The sequence below is a fragment of the Dioscorea cayenensis genome, chromosome 4, assembly GCF_009730915.1.
Source record: "Dioscorea cayenensis subsp. rotundata cultivar TDr96_F1 chromosome 4, TDr96_F1_v2_PseudoChromosome.rev07_lg8_w22 25.fasta, whole genome shotgun sequence".
NCBI classification, from domain to species: Eukaryota; Viridiplantae; Streptophyta; class Magnoliopsida; order Dioscoreales; family Dioscoreaceae; genus Dioscorea; species Dioscorea cayenensis.
In genome coordinates this window covers 12,843,319-12,861,371 of record NC_052474.1, presented here as the reverse complement: position 1 = coordinate 12,861,371, position 18,053 = coordinate 12,843,319, and the positions used below count along the sequence as shown (strand labels likewise).

Below are 18,053 nucleotides of genomic sequence, written 5' to 3'. Positions count from 1 at the left end.
GAAGGAGTTGATAAAACATTTCTATAATTCTTTCTTGAGGATTACTATGAGGTTTTGAAGGGGCATCTATTTCTCTTAACATTGAGAGGAGTAAATGGAGTAATAAAAATTTATTAAAGTCTTCTCTTTAAACTTAATATGCTCATAGGGTGATAAACTTTATTAAAGACTTCTTGTTAAATCAATGCGAGGCCAAATTCTTTGACACTTATAGGGTGTTGGAAACTTTTAAAGTTTTCTTTTCAAGCCTACTGTGAGATCTAATGCTTGACAGTTGACACTCACAGGTGATGAAAAGTTTTAAAGTTTCTTCTTCATACCTACTATGAGGTCCAATTCTTGACACTCACATGGGTATGAAAACTTTTAAAGTTTACTCTTTGAACCTACTATGAGGACAAATGCTTGACACTAACAAGGGTGATGAAAATTGAAGTTTTCTCTTCAAACCTGCTATAAGGTCTAATGCTTGACATTCATAATAATTATGAAAATATTTTTAGACTTTTTTGAAACCTATTGTGAGATCTAACACTTGAAACTATGCAGGGGTGGATTGGAATTCTTTTGATGACTCAATGAAATGAAACCTAATTCATCATTACAACTTGAGATTTATTCCATAAGTAAACAAGGCAAAGCAGTTAAGTAAGTAACTGAATCATGTTAGAGTTTATGACCTGCTTATAAGCAAGTCAAGGCTTAAAAGCATGTGAGAGTCAAGACATATATTAACCCAAATGAATGAAAAATGTAACTCTGAAGTCTTAAGATATGAAAAAGTTAAAAACATATGAAATTCCAGATAAGTGTTTGTTGCATGACAAACGCCCAAATGTATGTTATTTATACGTATATGTTTGTGACATTTATGTGTATTCGGATGAATGGATGGCCTTTGTGTGGTTTAATCATTTCTATTTGTGTTACAGGCTAAGAAGAAGCCTAGATTAGCCCAACAAGGCATTCTAGAGAAATTCTACACCAAAAATGGCGTTTTAGGGCCTTAGGCACTATAGCACAACGGGATGAAGAATTTGTGAAGTCTCAGGGTTTGTTGACGGGTAACCTGACGGTCGTGAAGATGCCTGCAAGCCAGCTAAAGAATATACCACTTTATTGTAGCAGTTTAACGTAGCAGTTCACTGTAGCACTTTAAGGAAATTTTGGCAGAAATCTTGAGGCTCTCACGAGGTTCCTCATGCCCGTGAACCTGACTATGAAGCCATCCTGAAAGCACTTTAAAAAAGGGGTTAGGGAATCATTAAAGGGGTCTTTAGCCATCTTTTCTCCACCATCATCTCCAGTGCTTCAAGGGCTAGAGAAGGCGGATCTAAGGAGCAAGATCAAGGAAGTTTCTTTGGTTTTGTACATGTTTCATATGTATATTGAGATTTCTTTGTTATTCATGTTGAACTAGACTCCCAAGGTCGTCACCAGGATGCTGGTGAACCTTGGGATGAACTTGCTTGTATGGATATTGTGATTTACTTCTAGTGCATTTGCGTTGGTTTGTGGTTCAAGATTTGTGATCATTGATGTGTTGGATTACATGAGAACTCTGCATTTCAACTTCTCGGTTGTACTTGGTTGCATGACCATCGTCTTTGTACTAAACACACTTAGCTTGGAAGGGATTCATGAATGAATACGCCGTGATCATCGGGTATTTCGTACCCTTCCAACCATTAGGGATAAACCTAGATATTAAGTTTGACCCTAATTAGATATTTCCCTGGTTGTAATACAATTATAGAAGGATTTGGTCGGAAGAGATTCCGAGCCAATACTTGTATGGGATTAGGAGTTATCGCCATGACCATCGGCTACTTTTGGATGTCTCTTGGCCCAAAACCACCATTGCCTATGTAATTCTAGCATCCTTCTAGCTTTAGTAGTCTCGAGGGGATCCTCGCCCTGGGCCTTGTACTTTCATTGTTATTTGTTTCCTTAATGTGCTTACATGGTGTACCTTAGTCTTACTTGTCTATAGTTATCTCTCTTGTTAGTTTTCTTATTTTGTTTTAAACCTACCTTTGTTAGACCAGACAGTGCCGTCTAGGGGGAAGTGATAGCAGCACTTGGGACCCCAGGGAATACGACCCTCTGGTTCTTGCGTGAGAGGTATTACTTGACGACCCCTGCACTTGCAGATCTCAATCATTGCGACATGCCTTAAGTGAGTATTTTGCATTGTAAGGGCATGATTTTTATCTATTTATGGGTTCATCTGTATCTTTATTGTTCATTTTTACATATACGATGATTAGAGAGTGTTGGTTGAAGAAATGAAGTTAAAAGGGCAAGTTTTGAGGAAGTTCAGAGTGGTACACGACTATGGGATTACTCTACATGCCCGTGTTGAACAAATCAAAGTGAACCAGGGAGATACATAGTCTTGTGGGTAATTATACACAGCCGTGGGAAAGACAGGACTGAAAATTAACACAAAAGGTAGAGACATGCACGTGCATGGGAAAAGCCTATACAAGGCCTTGTGAGGGGCACCTCGAATGAATTACTAGAGAAACAGCAACATGCACAAGTGTGTGGATCTTTGTACACAGGCGTGTGAAATTACAATAGGAATTGGACTGAAGCCAAAGAGATACACAGCCGTGGGAGATCATTACATGGCCATATACAATCACGGGACAAGGGTATTTAAGTCAAAGTTTGAGAAACTAGGGAGCTTTTTTGGCAGATAGACAAGAGGTTGCTATTGACCTAATTTTGAGAGGATTATTTAACCAAGGAGGAGACATCCCACTGCAATCATCATCAACATCCTTCATCTTTCTTGTCTCCTCCGTCGTCGATGAGCACAGACAAAAATCATTCGGCCTTTCAAGGGGAAACACTTGTTCTTAAATTTTCAGCCTTTTATTGGAGGGAGTTTTAATTTGTTTCTAACATGTATTTTCTTCAGATTAGTATGCTTAGATTGTTTTGCTCCATGAGGAACTAAACCCCCCTTGTGGGTGCTTAATCTTGTGAACCGTAGGATGTTTTAGTGTTTGGTTTATTTATATCTTCTTAATTCTTCATGATTTGAGTTTCGATCTTGTGTTTTTCTTCTCATAATCCTATTTGGTGAGAGCCCGATTTATGTGTTTTGATTTGAACTAGTGATGAATCAGAAGACCGACTAGGGTTAGATCTACCAAGATTGGAAAGGATTGAAAGAGTGAGCCTAAGGTAAAGGAGTTCCCATTTTCCCTTTCGATTTGATCACTCCTACCTTTGTATTCCCTTATGCTCCTAGCAATTATGTAAATCTTGGTAATGAGAGAGATCACCATTGGGTTTGTATAGGATTAGGGGTTAAATATCTTGAGAGAGTGTTTAATCTATTTTGGGGAGTTTAGTCGATTAACTGGGTCCTTAGAGCATTAAGCATCCATAGGTGGTTAAGTGACGAGAGAGATCACAACTAGAATTTCTTATTGGGATAGTCGGCGATTGTCGTGAGAAAGGAATCATAGTGTCTTTGGATTTCCTGCAGCTCATTTCAGTTGAATTAGAGGAAGTAATTGAATTTGGAGAGTAAAGTCAAAATCCAAGGGGGATCAATGTTCAAGTACCCATTCTTTTTTAATTGCATTCTCTCTTAATTGTTCCCCGGTTTATTAGTCTTTTTCATCTCTTTGCCAATTTGCATTTCTTTACAACTTTGTGAATAGGGTTAGAAAACAAAGTTGGAGTTAGAGCTAGTATTTTCATTCCCAATGAATACGATCACCCGATCTCCAGGTGCTTTTACTATTTCATATATCCGTCCACTTGTGTACATACACAAAAAGGGGTATCAGTTTCACAAGAAAGAGACCTTAAGATTTCATAAGCACGAAATGCCAAAGTCTTTCGTAATAAATTTTTTTAAAAACATCAAGTACATGGCTCACAAATGTAGAATTGCTACAAACTCACATCCAAATAATATGTAAAAAATGTAAGCACAAGGAAAAAGAGAATAATTGAAAAATACCATAGTCACAAAAGTCAAGGAAGACATTCAGGTTGTGTTTGGATGAAGGGATTGGGCACTATTGGCATGAGATTGATTGCTAATAGGGATATATGCCCATGTTTGGGTATTTTACTATTAGCTTAGTAATGAGTACTGTAGGTAATTGTATGGTGCATAGTAACGGCATTTGATTACCCCCAAAATTGGGGGGCATGGAGGGGAATAAACACTATTGATAGTAAAATGACATTTTTGCCCCTACTTAAGATTTAATTAAATAATAATTATTAATTTAAATAACTAATTATAATAATTAAAGTAAATAATAATTAATATAAATTGAGTCATTTAAATATTATAATAATTAAAGTGAAATGACAGTTTTGCCCCTACACAGATTTAATTAAATATAATAATTAATAAAACTATTTAATTATGATAAGTAAAGGGAAATGACATTTTTGTCCCTACTTAAGATTTAATTAAATAATAATTATTAATTTAAATAACTAATTATAATAATTAAAGTAAATAATAATTAATATAAATTGAGCCATTTGAATATTATAATAATTAAAAGTGAAATGACAGTTTTGCCCCTACACAGATTTAATTAAATATAATAATTAATAAAACTATTTAATTATGATAAGTAAAGTGAAATGACATTTTTGTCCCTACTTAAGACTTAATTAAATAATAATAATAAATATAAATTAAGTCATTATAATAATTAAATTAAATTATAATAAACATAAATTAAGTAATTTAAATATTATAATTAAATTAAATTGGTTAATGATAAAAAAATTATTTATTCTAAATATTTAATTATAATAATTATAGAGACTAAATATTTATTTATATCTAATTATTTTATATATTAGTTTATCATTACTTATATTAGGGTATTAAAGTAATTTACATACAATTCTCTATGTCACTTTTTCCATTCCCAATATTTATTCCTTTCAACCAAACACTTTTTTCATTACCATTACCATTACCATTACTTTTCCCATTCCCATTATCATTACCATTACCATTCCTATTCCGTGATCCAAACGGACCCTCAATTGTATTTCCTAATAGAAGAGTCGGGAGAATGGGAAATAGTATGGTCCTTGTTGACAATGTCAAATAAGCTTTGTTTATGCAAAAATTAGAAAAATAGGATTGGGTAAAATAAAGTTCTTAGTCTTAGCACATGCAACAAAGCTTATGTACTCACGTACTTTTGTTGAAATTAATAAAATTCATGTTATTCATCTATTTGCCTCTCCCATTCATACTTGTTATTAATTTCCTAATCAGTTGAAAAATAAAAAAAAAATTAAAAAATGATTATAACTTATTATTTATAACAGATCGAATTTATTAAAAGTCGATTAAAAATAAGAACTCTAGTACAAAAATAATTAATGAATTTGATAATCAAATAAGTAATTAAATTCAATTTTAAATATAAAAAAAAATTCTAATCATTTTGATGGCGACTTAGATATTTAATTAGAATAATTATAATCATAATTTATAAATTAATAAAACCAGAAGAATATTCTATTACCAATTTTACCATTCAAAATCTATTCCCTAAGTAATCCAAATTCTTTATGTAATTTTTTTTTTCATTTTTAATATTTAAACAAGAGAAAGATAACGAAGCTAATGCCATGCCCTAACTCAACTTAGGACGATCAGCACTTTCGCCGCCGATGGGTAGCACCACCGCTGCCTTCCTATACGACACCCTCTCACCGCTCACCTTCTCTAGTACCTTCCCCGCTGACGACGCCGACGCCGAGGCTTACGAGGTTTTCCGCAACACGATAACCTCAACCGCCGGTCCATCTTCCGAAATCCCCGCTGCCGACTACTTCTCCCTCGACGTCACCGTCACTGATACCGCCAGCCACGAACCTTTCACCACTCCGAACGCTCGACCCCGACATGGGGATGCTAACGACGACGCCTCACCGGTGTCGTGGTTACGCTCCGGCCGCCGCTTCAGGAGCCCTATGCTCCAGCTCCACAAAGGTTTGCTTCTTTCTCGTGCTTGATTTAATCAGTTGGGAGGCTTGTAATTTGGCTGTATTTTGCTTGTTTTGTTGTGGAATTATCGTGAAATTGAGCGATTTGACTAAAGTTTGAATGCATGAGTTTTTAGTGGATTGATTAGGTATTACTTACTAAATTATAAATCTGTAACGTTGGTTGTGCAATGGGTTATTGGTGAAGTTCCAAAGCAGTTGACTGATTCAGGAGATTGATGTTTACATGTGCATTCAACATCTTTGGCTTGGATTTTGGTTTGAAAGTTATATGCACACCTTATTATTAGGTCATTATGTGCTTATGTTACATTTAGAAAACATTGAGGCCACTGAACTGTGTAGAACTTTTTGCTGATTTCTCGTGGAATTGAATGCTTCAATTAAAATTTGAATACGTTTTAAGTTATCAGAGGTCTCAGGCATGCATATTTAATAGCTTGATTTTGTTTTATTTTGTTAGATTACTAAAGCTTTGAGACTAGCTGTGCAATAGGGCACCAATGGAGTCCAGAGTATTTGACTGACTTGGTCGAGTGGATGTTTTTCTCACAATGACAAGATATTTGGCCCTGATTTTGTTGTGGATGTTATGACACAGAAGCATACACTCATAATTCATTGGTAGTTTGCTTATGTTGGGAACTTCTTGGTTAATATTGTGAAATCAAATGCTTCAATTGAAATTTGAATGCATTATGATTGATCAAGGGTTAGGCTTGGATTTATAGTAGCTGGATTTTGCATTGTTTAACTAGATGCTTAAAGCTGTAAGATTGGATATGTGATAACTAATTAATGGAGTTCTAGGAACATATACTGATTCAGAAGAGTTGATGTTTACAGATAAAAGACAATATCTTTTTGCTTGGACTGAATGTGAGTTTATGAATATACCTTCTCATGGCCATAACTCTAGGAGGCGGTCAACAGTTGATTTGTACAATAAAGTTGCTATACATTTTCTTTCTGTTTATCTGCCTTTCTTCTTTGTGAAGCAGCTCACTGTTTTCAGAAAGGTGGTTATTTACATTTAAATACAATATTTATGGGTAGATTTTGTTTTGTAGATTGTTATTTGTAGATGGTGTCGTCATGTGCTTAACTCTTCATGTCATGTGCTTAACTCTTCATGCTACTCACCTGTTGACCTGTGAATAGCTTGATTATGCATTTTTTTCTTTTTTCTTTTTTCTTTTTTTGTGATTGTCTGCCTTTCTTTGTTTCTTCACTTTCTTCTATCAATCTTGATTTTATCTTTTTGGATATGTTGCTCTTCTCTATTTGACTCCAAATTTCTAATCAATTCTCCTTTGCACCAGTCTATTGATGTATTCTGCCATTTTGTATAAACCTTCTTCTCTGATGCAAACTTAGTTTACATCTTGATTTTTGCTATAGAGATACTTGATTTTTGTGACTTCATTTCACCAACCACTGGTGAACAAGCCTTGCGCACTGCTGCTGTAGAACGTGTTTCTGATGTTGTCAAGTATATTTGGCCACATTGCAAGGTATGTTAAATGGTCTTATTGTTTCATCTTCATTTTGTTTGAAGTTTAATCAATTAACTTTTGTTATATTTTCCCTTCAGAGTAATAAGTGGCTCTTGTTTTGCAGGTTGAAGTTTTTGGATCATTTACAACCGGCCTTTATCTACCCACCAGTGATATAGATGCAAGTATACTGCTCCTGTTAAATTTTCTACTGCAATGGGAAAAATTAGAAACAATATGTTATCCATTTGACATGTTTTGAAAGTATGGAAATAGACCTCACAGTTGGTTTGACTGCTTTACTTTTATTAATGATTGGTATTATGACCTCACAAGGAATGGATGATAAGGCTATCCCATCTACATTTATGCATTCAAAAAATATTACTGCTGTTTTGTGGTCTGATTCTTTGTCCATGGTGTTATGTTTCTTTATCTTAGAGGATATGAGCTAAATTCTTGTATCACTGATGGTGTCATATACTGTCACTGGGTTCCTTTCCAATCTCCTACCTGCTTACTCTTTATCTGTTATCTACTACATCCATGAAGGTCATGTTATCTTTAGTTTTCAGTGAGAAGCTGGCTCAGATTTTGTCTTAGAGGGATATCTTATTGCTTTATTCTTTATAGATGAGTTATTTTCATTCATTCCTTCTGAAAACTTTATGCTCTAATATAATGTATTGATGAACTTGGTACATGCCAAATTGTACAAATGCCCATGCCCTAATTGCATTGTGTACCATTATAGTCATAATAAGGTTTTATATTAACATTATATATAGCTAATGTAATGTGTCATTCCCATTATTTAATAGATTAGAATTGGTTAGAAATTGAATATCATTGGATGGGTTTGTTGGGGCTGGGAGGGTGGTCCTAGGAACAAAATGCACTGTATTATATATAATCTAGTGTTTGCAATACCCCAAGGGAAGGCAATATGGGAAAACACTATTAGCAAGCAGAATTTTTTGAAATTACAGAGCAATTTGCTTGTGTGTGAGCAGGAACTTATGAAATGGCCTAAGCATGAAGTCAGGGAGGAAAAAGTGGCTTGATTTAGCAAGAAAACAAAACCTAGATATTTTTACTCAAGCAAGACAAAATAATTGTTAAAAAGTGGATTTTAATTACTTAAGATTTAGTTGGAAGTGTTACCAAGTATATTATGGGATTGAATTAGTACTAAGAATATTACTAGTTTCTAAGTTATGTGCATGCCTTTAATTGTACGAAACAAGAGTGGTAAGTGATATTTAGCTTGCAGGAAAAATAAATGGATAGCGATATTGAGAGTCAGAATTTAGAAAATTCTAGAGCTTCTGGTGAGTATACTTACTAAAATTGTGTTCTATCATTTATTTTATACTTAATTGTTGTCTCCATTATACAATAAAATGGTGTAGAATTAGTTCTTGTGATAAACCTTTTATTTGTTTTTGTAAGTTCCAACTTCAGAACTGAGGTCCAACTTGGATTTTTACATAAATATCTTTGTTCTTCTAGGTTGTGATCTTGGATTCAAAGGTGAGAACTCCACAAATGGGTCTTTATGCTCTTGCAAGGGCATTATCGCAAAGAAGTATTACCAAAAAAATGCAGGTATGAGGCCAATATGATTGGTCAATAAGGTTCTTTATAATCAAATAAATATTATATGCTGAACCTTCATCAGATAGCAGAATTCTAGCTGATAAGTAGTTTTGAAAGAATTCAAGCTTTGATTCTCTACCCGATGTAAATGTCTTATTTTCTTGTCCACAGGTAATAGCAAAGGCTCGCGTGCCAATCATAAAGTTTGTGGAAAGGCAAAGTGGCATTGCATTTGATATCAGGTGTATTTTGACTTAAAACTTTGAATTCTTAATATTATAGTTATTTTCTACTTTTGTTGAGTTGCTGTATTTCATCCAACATGTTGTATGAGTGTATGATACTTGTGTCATTTGTCTGATTGGTTTGTATCATATGTAGTTTATGCCACTGAATATTAGTTTTTATGTCTCGCCACCTAATTTTACCCTAGTCAAGAAAATTTTACTGTTTTTACAAATTTTATCTTATTACTTTCCCATTCTTATTTCAAAATTGGCACGTGCTTATTACATGTGCTTTAGCCAGACCTTTGAGCAATATATAGCAAAAGCCCTTTTTAGGGACTTTGGGCACCAATCAAAAAATTTGTTTGCTTCCATATGCAGGGGCTCTACAGTACCTGTCCTGTCCCATTTCATAATCCTTGCTTTTATCTGTTCATGTCCAATTTGATAAGGAAGTTCTTCCTGCCTATTTGGCGCAAGAACTGTAACGATAACCATTAGGCCTTATTCTATCTAGTCTTTGTTTATTTTATTTATTTATTTATTTATTTTTATTTTTTGCCAATTTCCAATGCATAATCATCCTTTTGAGAGCAATCTGATAAAAAGTTGCAACAAATTATGGCTTTTAAATATTTATTTCAAAAGGCTAATCAATATACTATTGACGAGCATTTAGCTTCATTTCTAGACATATTTCACTAAATGCTGCAACGCCTTCAATAGTTTTTAATGTATAAAAGGTAGTTCACATATATGAATATCCTTGTCTTCTTCCTCTAGTATTCTTTTGCCAGTATGTGTTTGTACATGGATCAGCTTGCCCATCTTCTGCTTTCTCTCTCATTTTCTTTTCTTTTTTCCTTTTAAACTCTTCTTGTTCTTTGCATTGTTTTCATTTGGATTCAAAAAGGAATATGTTTCAGAACCAGAACTTGAAAGTGATTTTCTGAGCAATGATTATGATTTTCTATAGTTCTTAACTCAACATTTTCCTCTCACAGCTTTGACATTGATAGTGGACCAAAGGCTGCAAGTTTCATTAAGGTATATGTACAAACTATGCTTTTGTTATTATATTTAGACATACAAGTAGCAATGAAATGCAAATTGCCTCTGTAAACAGGAAATAAACCATTAGTTATTGCACTATCATCAAATTCATGTAGGGCCAATATCATCAAACTTAAGTTACAAAGTTAATGAGTTCTTTGACTTGGCTGTAAAATATACACGAGGCGCTTAAAAAAAAATTTATTCAAAATGGCTTTTGCCTATTTATCTTCATCGCATTATTTATAAAACTATTGTTTGTTTGTGGTCCACTTATTGTTGTTGTTGTTATTGTTTTTTTTAACCTTTATTTTTCTTAACTACTTTTCTCACACAAAAGCACAGATACAGAAAGTAAGACCCCTACTTTTCCTAATTAGTGTTTTTCATATTGGCATAATTAGTGAATAATTACATGCATATGGCAAATTCTTGGAAAAACTTTAGAATTTAACTTTATCAAGGTGTACACAGTAAAGGCTAAAGATTTCAATCTTAATTGGTTATCTGGTTCTTTTTGTCCTTTTTAGTGATTGAAAGCTTATTATTTAAGTAGTGCGACTATTGAATTAATTCAAACAACTGCTTTAGGTTTCACTCTATTGAATCTACTGAAGAGACATTTAAAGCTCTATTGATTCTTCAATCTAAGCTGAAGTGATATTGTAATTCTTTCAGGATGCTGTAAACAGGATACCTCCTTTAAGGCCATTATGCTTGATTCTGAAGGTTTTTTTACATCAAAGGGAGCTGAATGAGGTTTTTTTCTGCTTCAAATTAATTATTATTTTTTATTATGTTTTTGATAAACTAAAACTATATCATACTTATTTGCTTGCAGGTATATTCGGGTGGAATTGGTTCTTACACACTCCTTGCTATGTTGATAGCTTGCTTGCAGGTAAAAAACTTATTCATGTAAGCTGTTTTCACACTTGTTGCTACTTGCGGTCGTTGTAAGTTTTAACTAACATGTGTGGTTTGTATGGGTCTGACAGCGTACTCATGCTCTATCAACTGTAGTACATCTTTGAAATTTAATTTTATATTTCCTCTATTAAAAATACGTTGCAAGATTCCTGGTGGTCATTCTTAGTGATGTACAATAATTTAAATTGGAAAACCATGTCTAACATTCAAAATAATTCTTTTAAAGACATGTTTATTACTACCGGTTGAAATTGTCTAAAAAAAATAATCTTAAACATTGAGCATATGAGCAAGTGATGATGTTTTGTGGAGTTAGATAATCTTATCTGATTTTTATTGATATGTAAGAAGCAATTTAATTCTTTGTGATTATATATTCAATTATTTTTAATTAATTGCCAATGGGCTTTATCTTCTTATCTTTTGTGTGAGTTTGGCTTTATATTTCTACATGTTAATTCTTGTCAAGCCAATACATTCCGTTGGATTTCCACATAATGAATTGGGCCCATATAATTGTGAATTGTGTATGATAGAGGAACCTTTATGTTGCTTAAATGCTAAAGCTCCTGAAGCCTTTATTTTATATAATATATTTGCAGATGCATTGGAGAGAACAAGGTTCACAAGGATGCAAAAAACGTGTGGAACATAATTTGGGAATTCTTTTGGTATGTGTCATAATTTCTCAGGAGTTCAAATTGTCCTTTTTGAAATATGCATGATTGTCAGATCAGGAAGGCTTCTGAAAGGATCTATTGGAAAATAGTTACTTTTGGAGGACATGTAGTTGATAGAGAGAGAGTGAGGCATGTCCAATGTAATAGTAGAATAAAACCCTTAGTAGATAAACGGAAACAACAATACAAGCGATACCTTAAGCAATAGTTGAGCACCGGGATTATTTGGATACTTGGATATTTTTAATTTGCATTGATGGGTAGAGCTCTTTGTTTCATTAAGAAAGCTTAATTTCTGCACCAAGCTAAATTGTTACTCTTGAAATGATGATGATTTTGCCCTGCCCAATTTTGTGGATTCATTTGAAAAGCTTTGTAGAGAACACATAAGAAAACAGTAAGTTGATTTTTGCATGTAAATTTCGAAGCATAAATGGATTAATATTCTTGCCATTTTAAATAGATGCAATTATCTTTTGTAGCCAGGTCTTTGGAACCTCTGTCATGATTTAAACCTACATTTTTTATTTAAGAAATATGAACATTGGTGCCATTGTAATTTCCTGTTAGTTTTATCTGGATCTTTTGTTTTTTTTGAAGAATGTGGGTTAAGTTTCCTAAAATAATTTCTTCTACTTCTGAAATTATTTCTGATCACATAATGTTCTTTTTTCTTGATTTGGTGGAACAGGTTTCCTTCTTTGATTTGTATGGACGCAAATTGAACACAATGGATGTTGGTGTATCATGCAACTTACGGGGCATGTTTTTCTTGAAGACTGACAAAGGGTAGCTTTAAGTTCATTCTTGAAACTTTTGATGTTAAAGCTTCCGTATTGATTGTCTTGTTGATTTTTTGAGAGATGACTTAACACGTATGACATATTCTTAGATTTGTAAACAAAGAACGGCCAAATCTACTCTCAGTTGAGGATCCCCAGGTTAGCTTAACTTTAGCTTTATGCTTGTGATGTTCTCTTCATTGCCCATCATTGTAGATATAACTGATTCTACATTGATGAAAATGAACTAGGCGGCAGACAATGACATTGGGAGAAACTCATACAACTTCTATAAGGTAATGTTTCTACATTTTTGTCACTATTACTGTTTTTCAGGTATTGGATGCAGAATGTTTGCAGTGTTTATTTACTTGTTTGCCTCGAAAACCAAATATTCAGACATACGGGGCATTACCTTTTGCGGACTTGACCCATGAGAGAAAGAAAACTAATTTCAATGCATGGTTGTTAAATTCTGATTATAAATTTCTACATAATCTACAACATTTCTCCACCCACCATGAGTTCCGCCCAAATTGAACCTCAAGCTTGTGTGCACTTGTTTAATCTCAGTGTTGCTTTTATGTGCATATGCATGCTTTGATATAGACATTTGACTTAAAAAGACCTTCGTCCTTTTTTTGTTTTTTGGAAAATCTATTTGAATGTTTTCTTGCTGCAGGTGAAATCAGCCTTTTCAATGGCTTATTCTTGTCTGACAGATACGAAGGCAATCATAGGCTTTGGGCACAAAGAGGAGTATCCTGGGGACCATAATTAGACCAGATCCTTTACTCTTAGATAGAAAAGGTGGACACCAAGGAGAACTTACCTTCAATAGTTTGCTTCCTGGGGCACGAGAACCCAGGCCACAGCTACTTAGAGATGAGAGTGATGTCATATGTAATTGGCCGTTCCTAGACGATGAACCGCTTCCACGAGATAATACATCATTGGAGAATGATAATTCATCTTCTCGAAAAAGGAAGTCCTCGAGATCGAAATGTAAATTTGACAGAAGAGAAGATATTGGAAATCCTGTGAGAAGACAGGAAGAAAATGGCAGTGTAAGTGAGAAGAAAGTAAAGAAGCGCAAGAGAATATTTGATGGATTGGATAGGCATCTCCCTTATTATGCTAGACATAGTCGGTGATTATGTATATATTTTTTTTCCTTTTGTTTCATGTATTCTCACTGACTGATGAGCAGATTGGCATTGAATATGATGTTGAGCCATGAAGATGGCCAAATCAGAACGACAGTTGCATTGGGGTAATCACTGCATTAGTTATCCAACGGGCATTAGATTGTGTATTGCTTGTGGTGCTGCACTTTTGTTGTGTCATTGTGATCTACGCACGAACAAAGTAAAGTGCCAGTATGTGTTTTGGGATTTTGTCAGCTGTGATCACATTATCTTGATCCTCTATTGTCTTTCTAGTTCGTGCATTTTGGATGGGAGGCAATATTAATTTACTTATATTCTTTGGAAAACATAGAACAGTTAAAAAGGTGGAAGTTCCTGTTTGAATTTTCTCATCCAATGTCACTTTGTTCAGACCGATTTCCGGAAGAAGCTGAATTTTAAAATGTTGTAGATGTTTTATGCGACATTAGGATTTTACAGTGATAAAGTGGTTCAAAAAATTACAAGATAAAAGCAACACATTTTTAGAACTAAAAGGAAGCAGAAAATGACCGTTTTCTATGAAGTCCGTGATCTCAAGTCATTTTCTCTTCAAAAATTTACCCATTAAGGATGAACTGAATCAGAAAATAATTTAAAGGGGTTCATCGTGTCATCGTTACTTTAATAGTAGATCTCATATCCTAATTTCCTAACCGTATCTCATGCAAGTACAAGTTTGTTCACCGAAAACAATTTCGAGGGTCGCCATCATCCCGACCTACTACTTCGCACGCAAGTTGTTCGACCAAATTCCCCAACCACCTTTTCGCTCTCTCAGTACTTTTTATGCTAAGCAGAATCCACCTGATGATGCCTTCTCACTTCTCCGATGGACGTTGGCCTCTGGGACAAGGCCTACAAGCTTCACCTTTGTTCCAGTTCTCTCATCTGCATTACTTGATCTACGTCATGGGATCCAGCTGCATTCATTGATCTTGAAGACTGGTTTACTCTATGCTGAGCCCTTTTCAAGCACCGCATTGCTTAATTTTTTGGCGAGGAATGGGCATTTTGATGATGCACTCAAGTTATTTGATGAAATTCCTTACAAAACTGTGGTCACATGGAACTCACTCATTTCCAGGTTTTCACAGCATGGTTTTGCTAAAAATGCAATTTTTATGTTCCGTGATCTTCTCAGAAGTGATATTAGACCATCAGAATGTTCTTTTATTGGTATCCTGTCTGCTTTTAGTTCTTCAGAAAATTTGGAAAATTGTAGCCTATGCTGCTTCAAACTGGAGTTTCAAATGCATGGCCTCATGATCAAGACGTCTATGGATTCTTATATTGTGGTTTTGAATGCGTTGATGAATGTTTATTCGAACTGGTCCAGTGTTTGTGTGGTGGAGAGGTTGTTTAACAAGTCAACTGTTAGAGATGTTGTGACCTGGAACACGTTGATCACAACTTTTGCGAAAGGTGGTGCGCCTGAGAAGGCGTTAGTTCACTTCTTGGTTATGCTGCTTGAAGGGCCGCTGCCAAATGAGAGCACATTCACTAGTGCCGTTAATGCTTGCACTGATTTGGACACACCAAAGTATGGGCAATTCATACATGCCAAAGCCATCAAGCACAACTTTATCCAGCGGTGTCTATCTTGGTAGCTCACTGGTTAGTTTTTATGCGAGGTGTCAGAACCTAAATAATGCATACAAGATTTTCTCTGAGATTCCTGACAAGAATGTTGTTTGTTGGAATGCTTTGATCGGTGGTTGTTTTAATGAAGATGCTGGTGCTTCAGTAACCCTTCTGAAAGAGATGCTTCTGTCGGGAATTCTACCAAATGAGTTCACTTTCTCTTTAGGTCTCAAAAGAATTTCGATAATAGAACTCACTCAAATTCATTCCTTGATTACCAAAATGGGTCATGATAGTAACAAATATGTCATGAGTTCTGTCATTGCCTCATATGATGCTCATGGGATTATTCTTGATGTTTCAGCTTGTGATAAAACTTCAGCTGTCAGTTCCCATTCTCTCCCTAGAAATGCTATAGCTGCTATTTACAATAGACAAGGTCAATTTCATGAGACCAAGCAACTGCTCTCTCAGATACAATACCGAGATGCTTTGTCATGGAACATCTTGCTAACTGCTTGTGCACGCAATGAAGATTACTCTGAGGCTTTCCAAATTTTCAAGCAAATGCAAAGTGAAGGATTTCTTATGGACAACTACACTGCTGTGAGTCTACTGAGCATTTGTTCAAAGATCAACAGGCTTGATCTCGGTAGTACTCTTCATGCATTTATCATCAAGGTAAACTCTGGGTATGATGAAGTGTTTGTCAATAATGTTTTGTTGGATATGTACACAAAATGTGGTAGCCTAGATTGTGCTTTAAGAGTATTTGAGGAGATGGATGGGAGAAATCTGATATCTTGGACAGCACTGATTTCTGGTTTAGGACTTCATGGCTACATTCATGAAGCACTGGAAAGGTTCAAGCAAATGGGATTGGAAGGATTCAAGCCAGACTCTGTTACTTTCATGGCGGTTCTCTCAGGTTGTAGACACAATGGGCTAGTGGAAGAGGGAATGTGGTTATTCAACCATATGAAAAGTGTTTATGAAATTGAACCGGATATGGATCATTATGTAGCTGTATTGGACTTGTTGTCCAGGTATGGGCATATAAAGGAAGCTGAGAGTATAATCAGTAGCATGCCTTTTCAACCAAATGCTGTCATTTGGCGCATCTTCTTGCAAGGTTGTAAGAGATATGGCAACTTGCATTGTTAAATGTTTTAGGAGAAGAATTAAAGTGAACTTTTCCAAGTAATGTAGATGATAACATGGGTATGTTTTTTCTTACTTCCCACCCGGGACAACTGGAAAAGTGGAATTATTTGCCACCTACTATTTTTATAACTTATAATCGCTTTTTCTCATTTTATTTTACTTGTCATCATAGGCAGAAAATTTTCATATTTAAACTTGGGCTGTGATATATGTAACTGTGTTTTTTTTTATTATTATAAAACCTTTTTTATAATTTTAATCATTCGGTTTTAGATATATCTACTTGGTTTTAATTAAAAAAATTTAGAATTTCTTTATTAAAAGTTTCATAGATATATAATTGGTGTAAATGGAAAAGAGTAATGGATTCTTAATTGGAAATAGAGACTTTTCTTAATTTATCCATAATATCTTGTGACATACATTAAAAAGAGATTTTATTTTAATTTATTGTAACTCAAGGTAAAACATAAAAAAACTTAATAGGATTGACAAGTAAAATAAAAATCAGAGAGTATTATGAGATATTTTTGAAAAATAAAGTTACAAGCATAACAAAATCAATAGAGTTGATGTGAGGTAATTTTATAAGTAATTTTCCTTGAAAACCCACAAATTAGCGATAATGAACTGCCATTTGTCTTGCCATTGCTAATATTTTATGTTCTACATGATATTCTTGATGTGAGAATTTGTCCCTCCTTAAGATAGGGCAAATCCAGATCAACTAATCAGATGAGATGATGATAATGATGTGGTGATCTCAATGATGTCAGCATGCTTAAGATGGAGTTTGGACGGGTCTTCCCGGGAGAACAATTTTCATTCTTTTTTGTAGACTCCTTGATATATATATATAAACGGGCAATAGGGCCTCCTGAATGCTCTAGGCTCAAGGTGAATCTATGATGTCGATTTAAGACTGCCATTCAAGAGAGAAAATTAGAGTTTTTGATTTTTTCCGTTCTCATTATTTGTGGTAGATATGGCTGTTTTTATACTCTTCTGGTTTGTGGGATATAAAGATCAGGTGTCATGGAGATTTGTTCTTCCTAATTTGGATTTGTATTTCCTTTATTTGGATTATGTCTCTTTTCTAGGACAATTTTTCATATTTAGAGTGAATGCCTTAGTTATGCCATTGATAAGTGCTTGTGTATTAGTAATACGAAGTATTATTTTCTTACAATGAGCATTACTTTTCTCATATTTTATCGCTCATACATATGTATTTGTGTTACTTTTGTACATGTAGGGTTGTGGAGACAAGTATGGAAGAAAGAAATCAAAGTAGATCGCGAATGCACATTGTTGATGAAATCTTGGAGTG

General features: G+C 34.5%; 3 protein-coding genes across 3 annotated transcripts; all 3 read left to right on the top strand.

The window, feature by feature from the left end:
* Positions 1–5,629: 5,629 nt before the first annotated feature.
* LOC120259162 (terminal nucleotidyltransferase 4B) lies at positions 5,630–14,238 on the top strand. Its single transcript, XM_039266709.1, is given in 14 exon segments — positions 5,630–6,007; positions 7,423–7,535; positions 7,642–7,698; positions 9,030–9,125; positions 9,288–9,358; positions 10,348–10,390; positions 11,075–11,155; positions 11,238–11,297; positions 11,929–11,997; positions 12,698–12,795; positions 12,899–12,947; positions 13,040–13,084; positions 13,471–13,527; positions 13,529–14,238. Coding segments are annotated over 14 exon segments (1,575 nt in total). The 5' UTR covers positions 5,630–5,685; the 3' UTR covers positions 13,943–14,238.
* Positions 14,239–14,495: 257 nt separating this feature from the next.
* Positions 14,496–16,829, top strand: LOC120258217 (pentatricopeptide repeat-containing protein At3g58590-like). The gene is made up of 2 exons (XM_039265577.1): positions 14,496–15,785; positions 15,924–16,829. The coding sequence occupies exons 1-2, from the start codon at positions 15,464–15,466 to the stop codon at positions 16,721–16,723; spliced, it is 1,122 nt and encodes a 373-aa protein (XP_039121511.1). The 5' UTR covers positions 14,496–15,463; the 3' UTR covers positions 16,724–16,829.
* LOC120258699 (pentatricopeptide repeat-containing protein At3g58590-like) lies at positions 14,641–15,424 on the top strand. The gene is made up of 2 exons (XM_039266148.1): positions 14,641–15,351; positions 15,401–15,424. The coding sequence occupies exons 1-2, from the start codon at positions 14,641–14,643 to the stop codon at positions 15,422–15,424; spliced, it is 735 nt and encodes a 244-aa protein (XP_039122082.1).
* Positions 16,830–18,053: the final 1,224 nt, after the last annotated feature.

Coding starts and splice junctions, on each gene's coding strand:
- LOC120258699 (XM_039266148.1), top strand. CDS start 14,641: ATGCAAGTACAAGTTTGTTCACCGAAAACAATTTCGAGGGTCGCCATC. Junction 15,352..15,400: donor GGTTGTTTAACAAGTCAACT/GTTAGAGATGTT, acceptor CTTTTGCGAAAG/GTGGTGCGCCTGAGAAGGCG.
- LOC120258217 (XM_039265577.1), top strand. CDS start 15,464: ATGAGAGCACATTCACTAGTGCCGTTAATGCTTGCACTGATTTGGACA. Junction 15,786..15,923: donor TGAGTTCACTTTCTCTTTAG/GTCTCAAAAGAA, acceptor TTGATGTTTCAG/CTTGTGATAAAACTTCAGCT.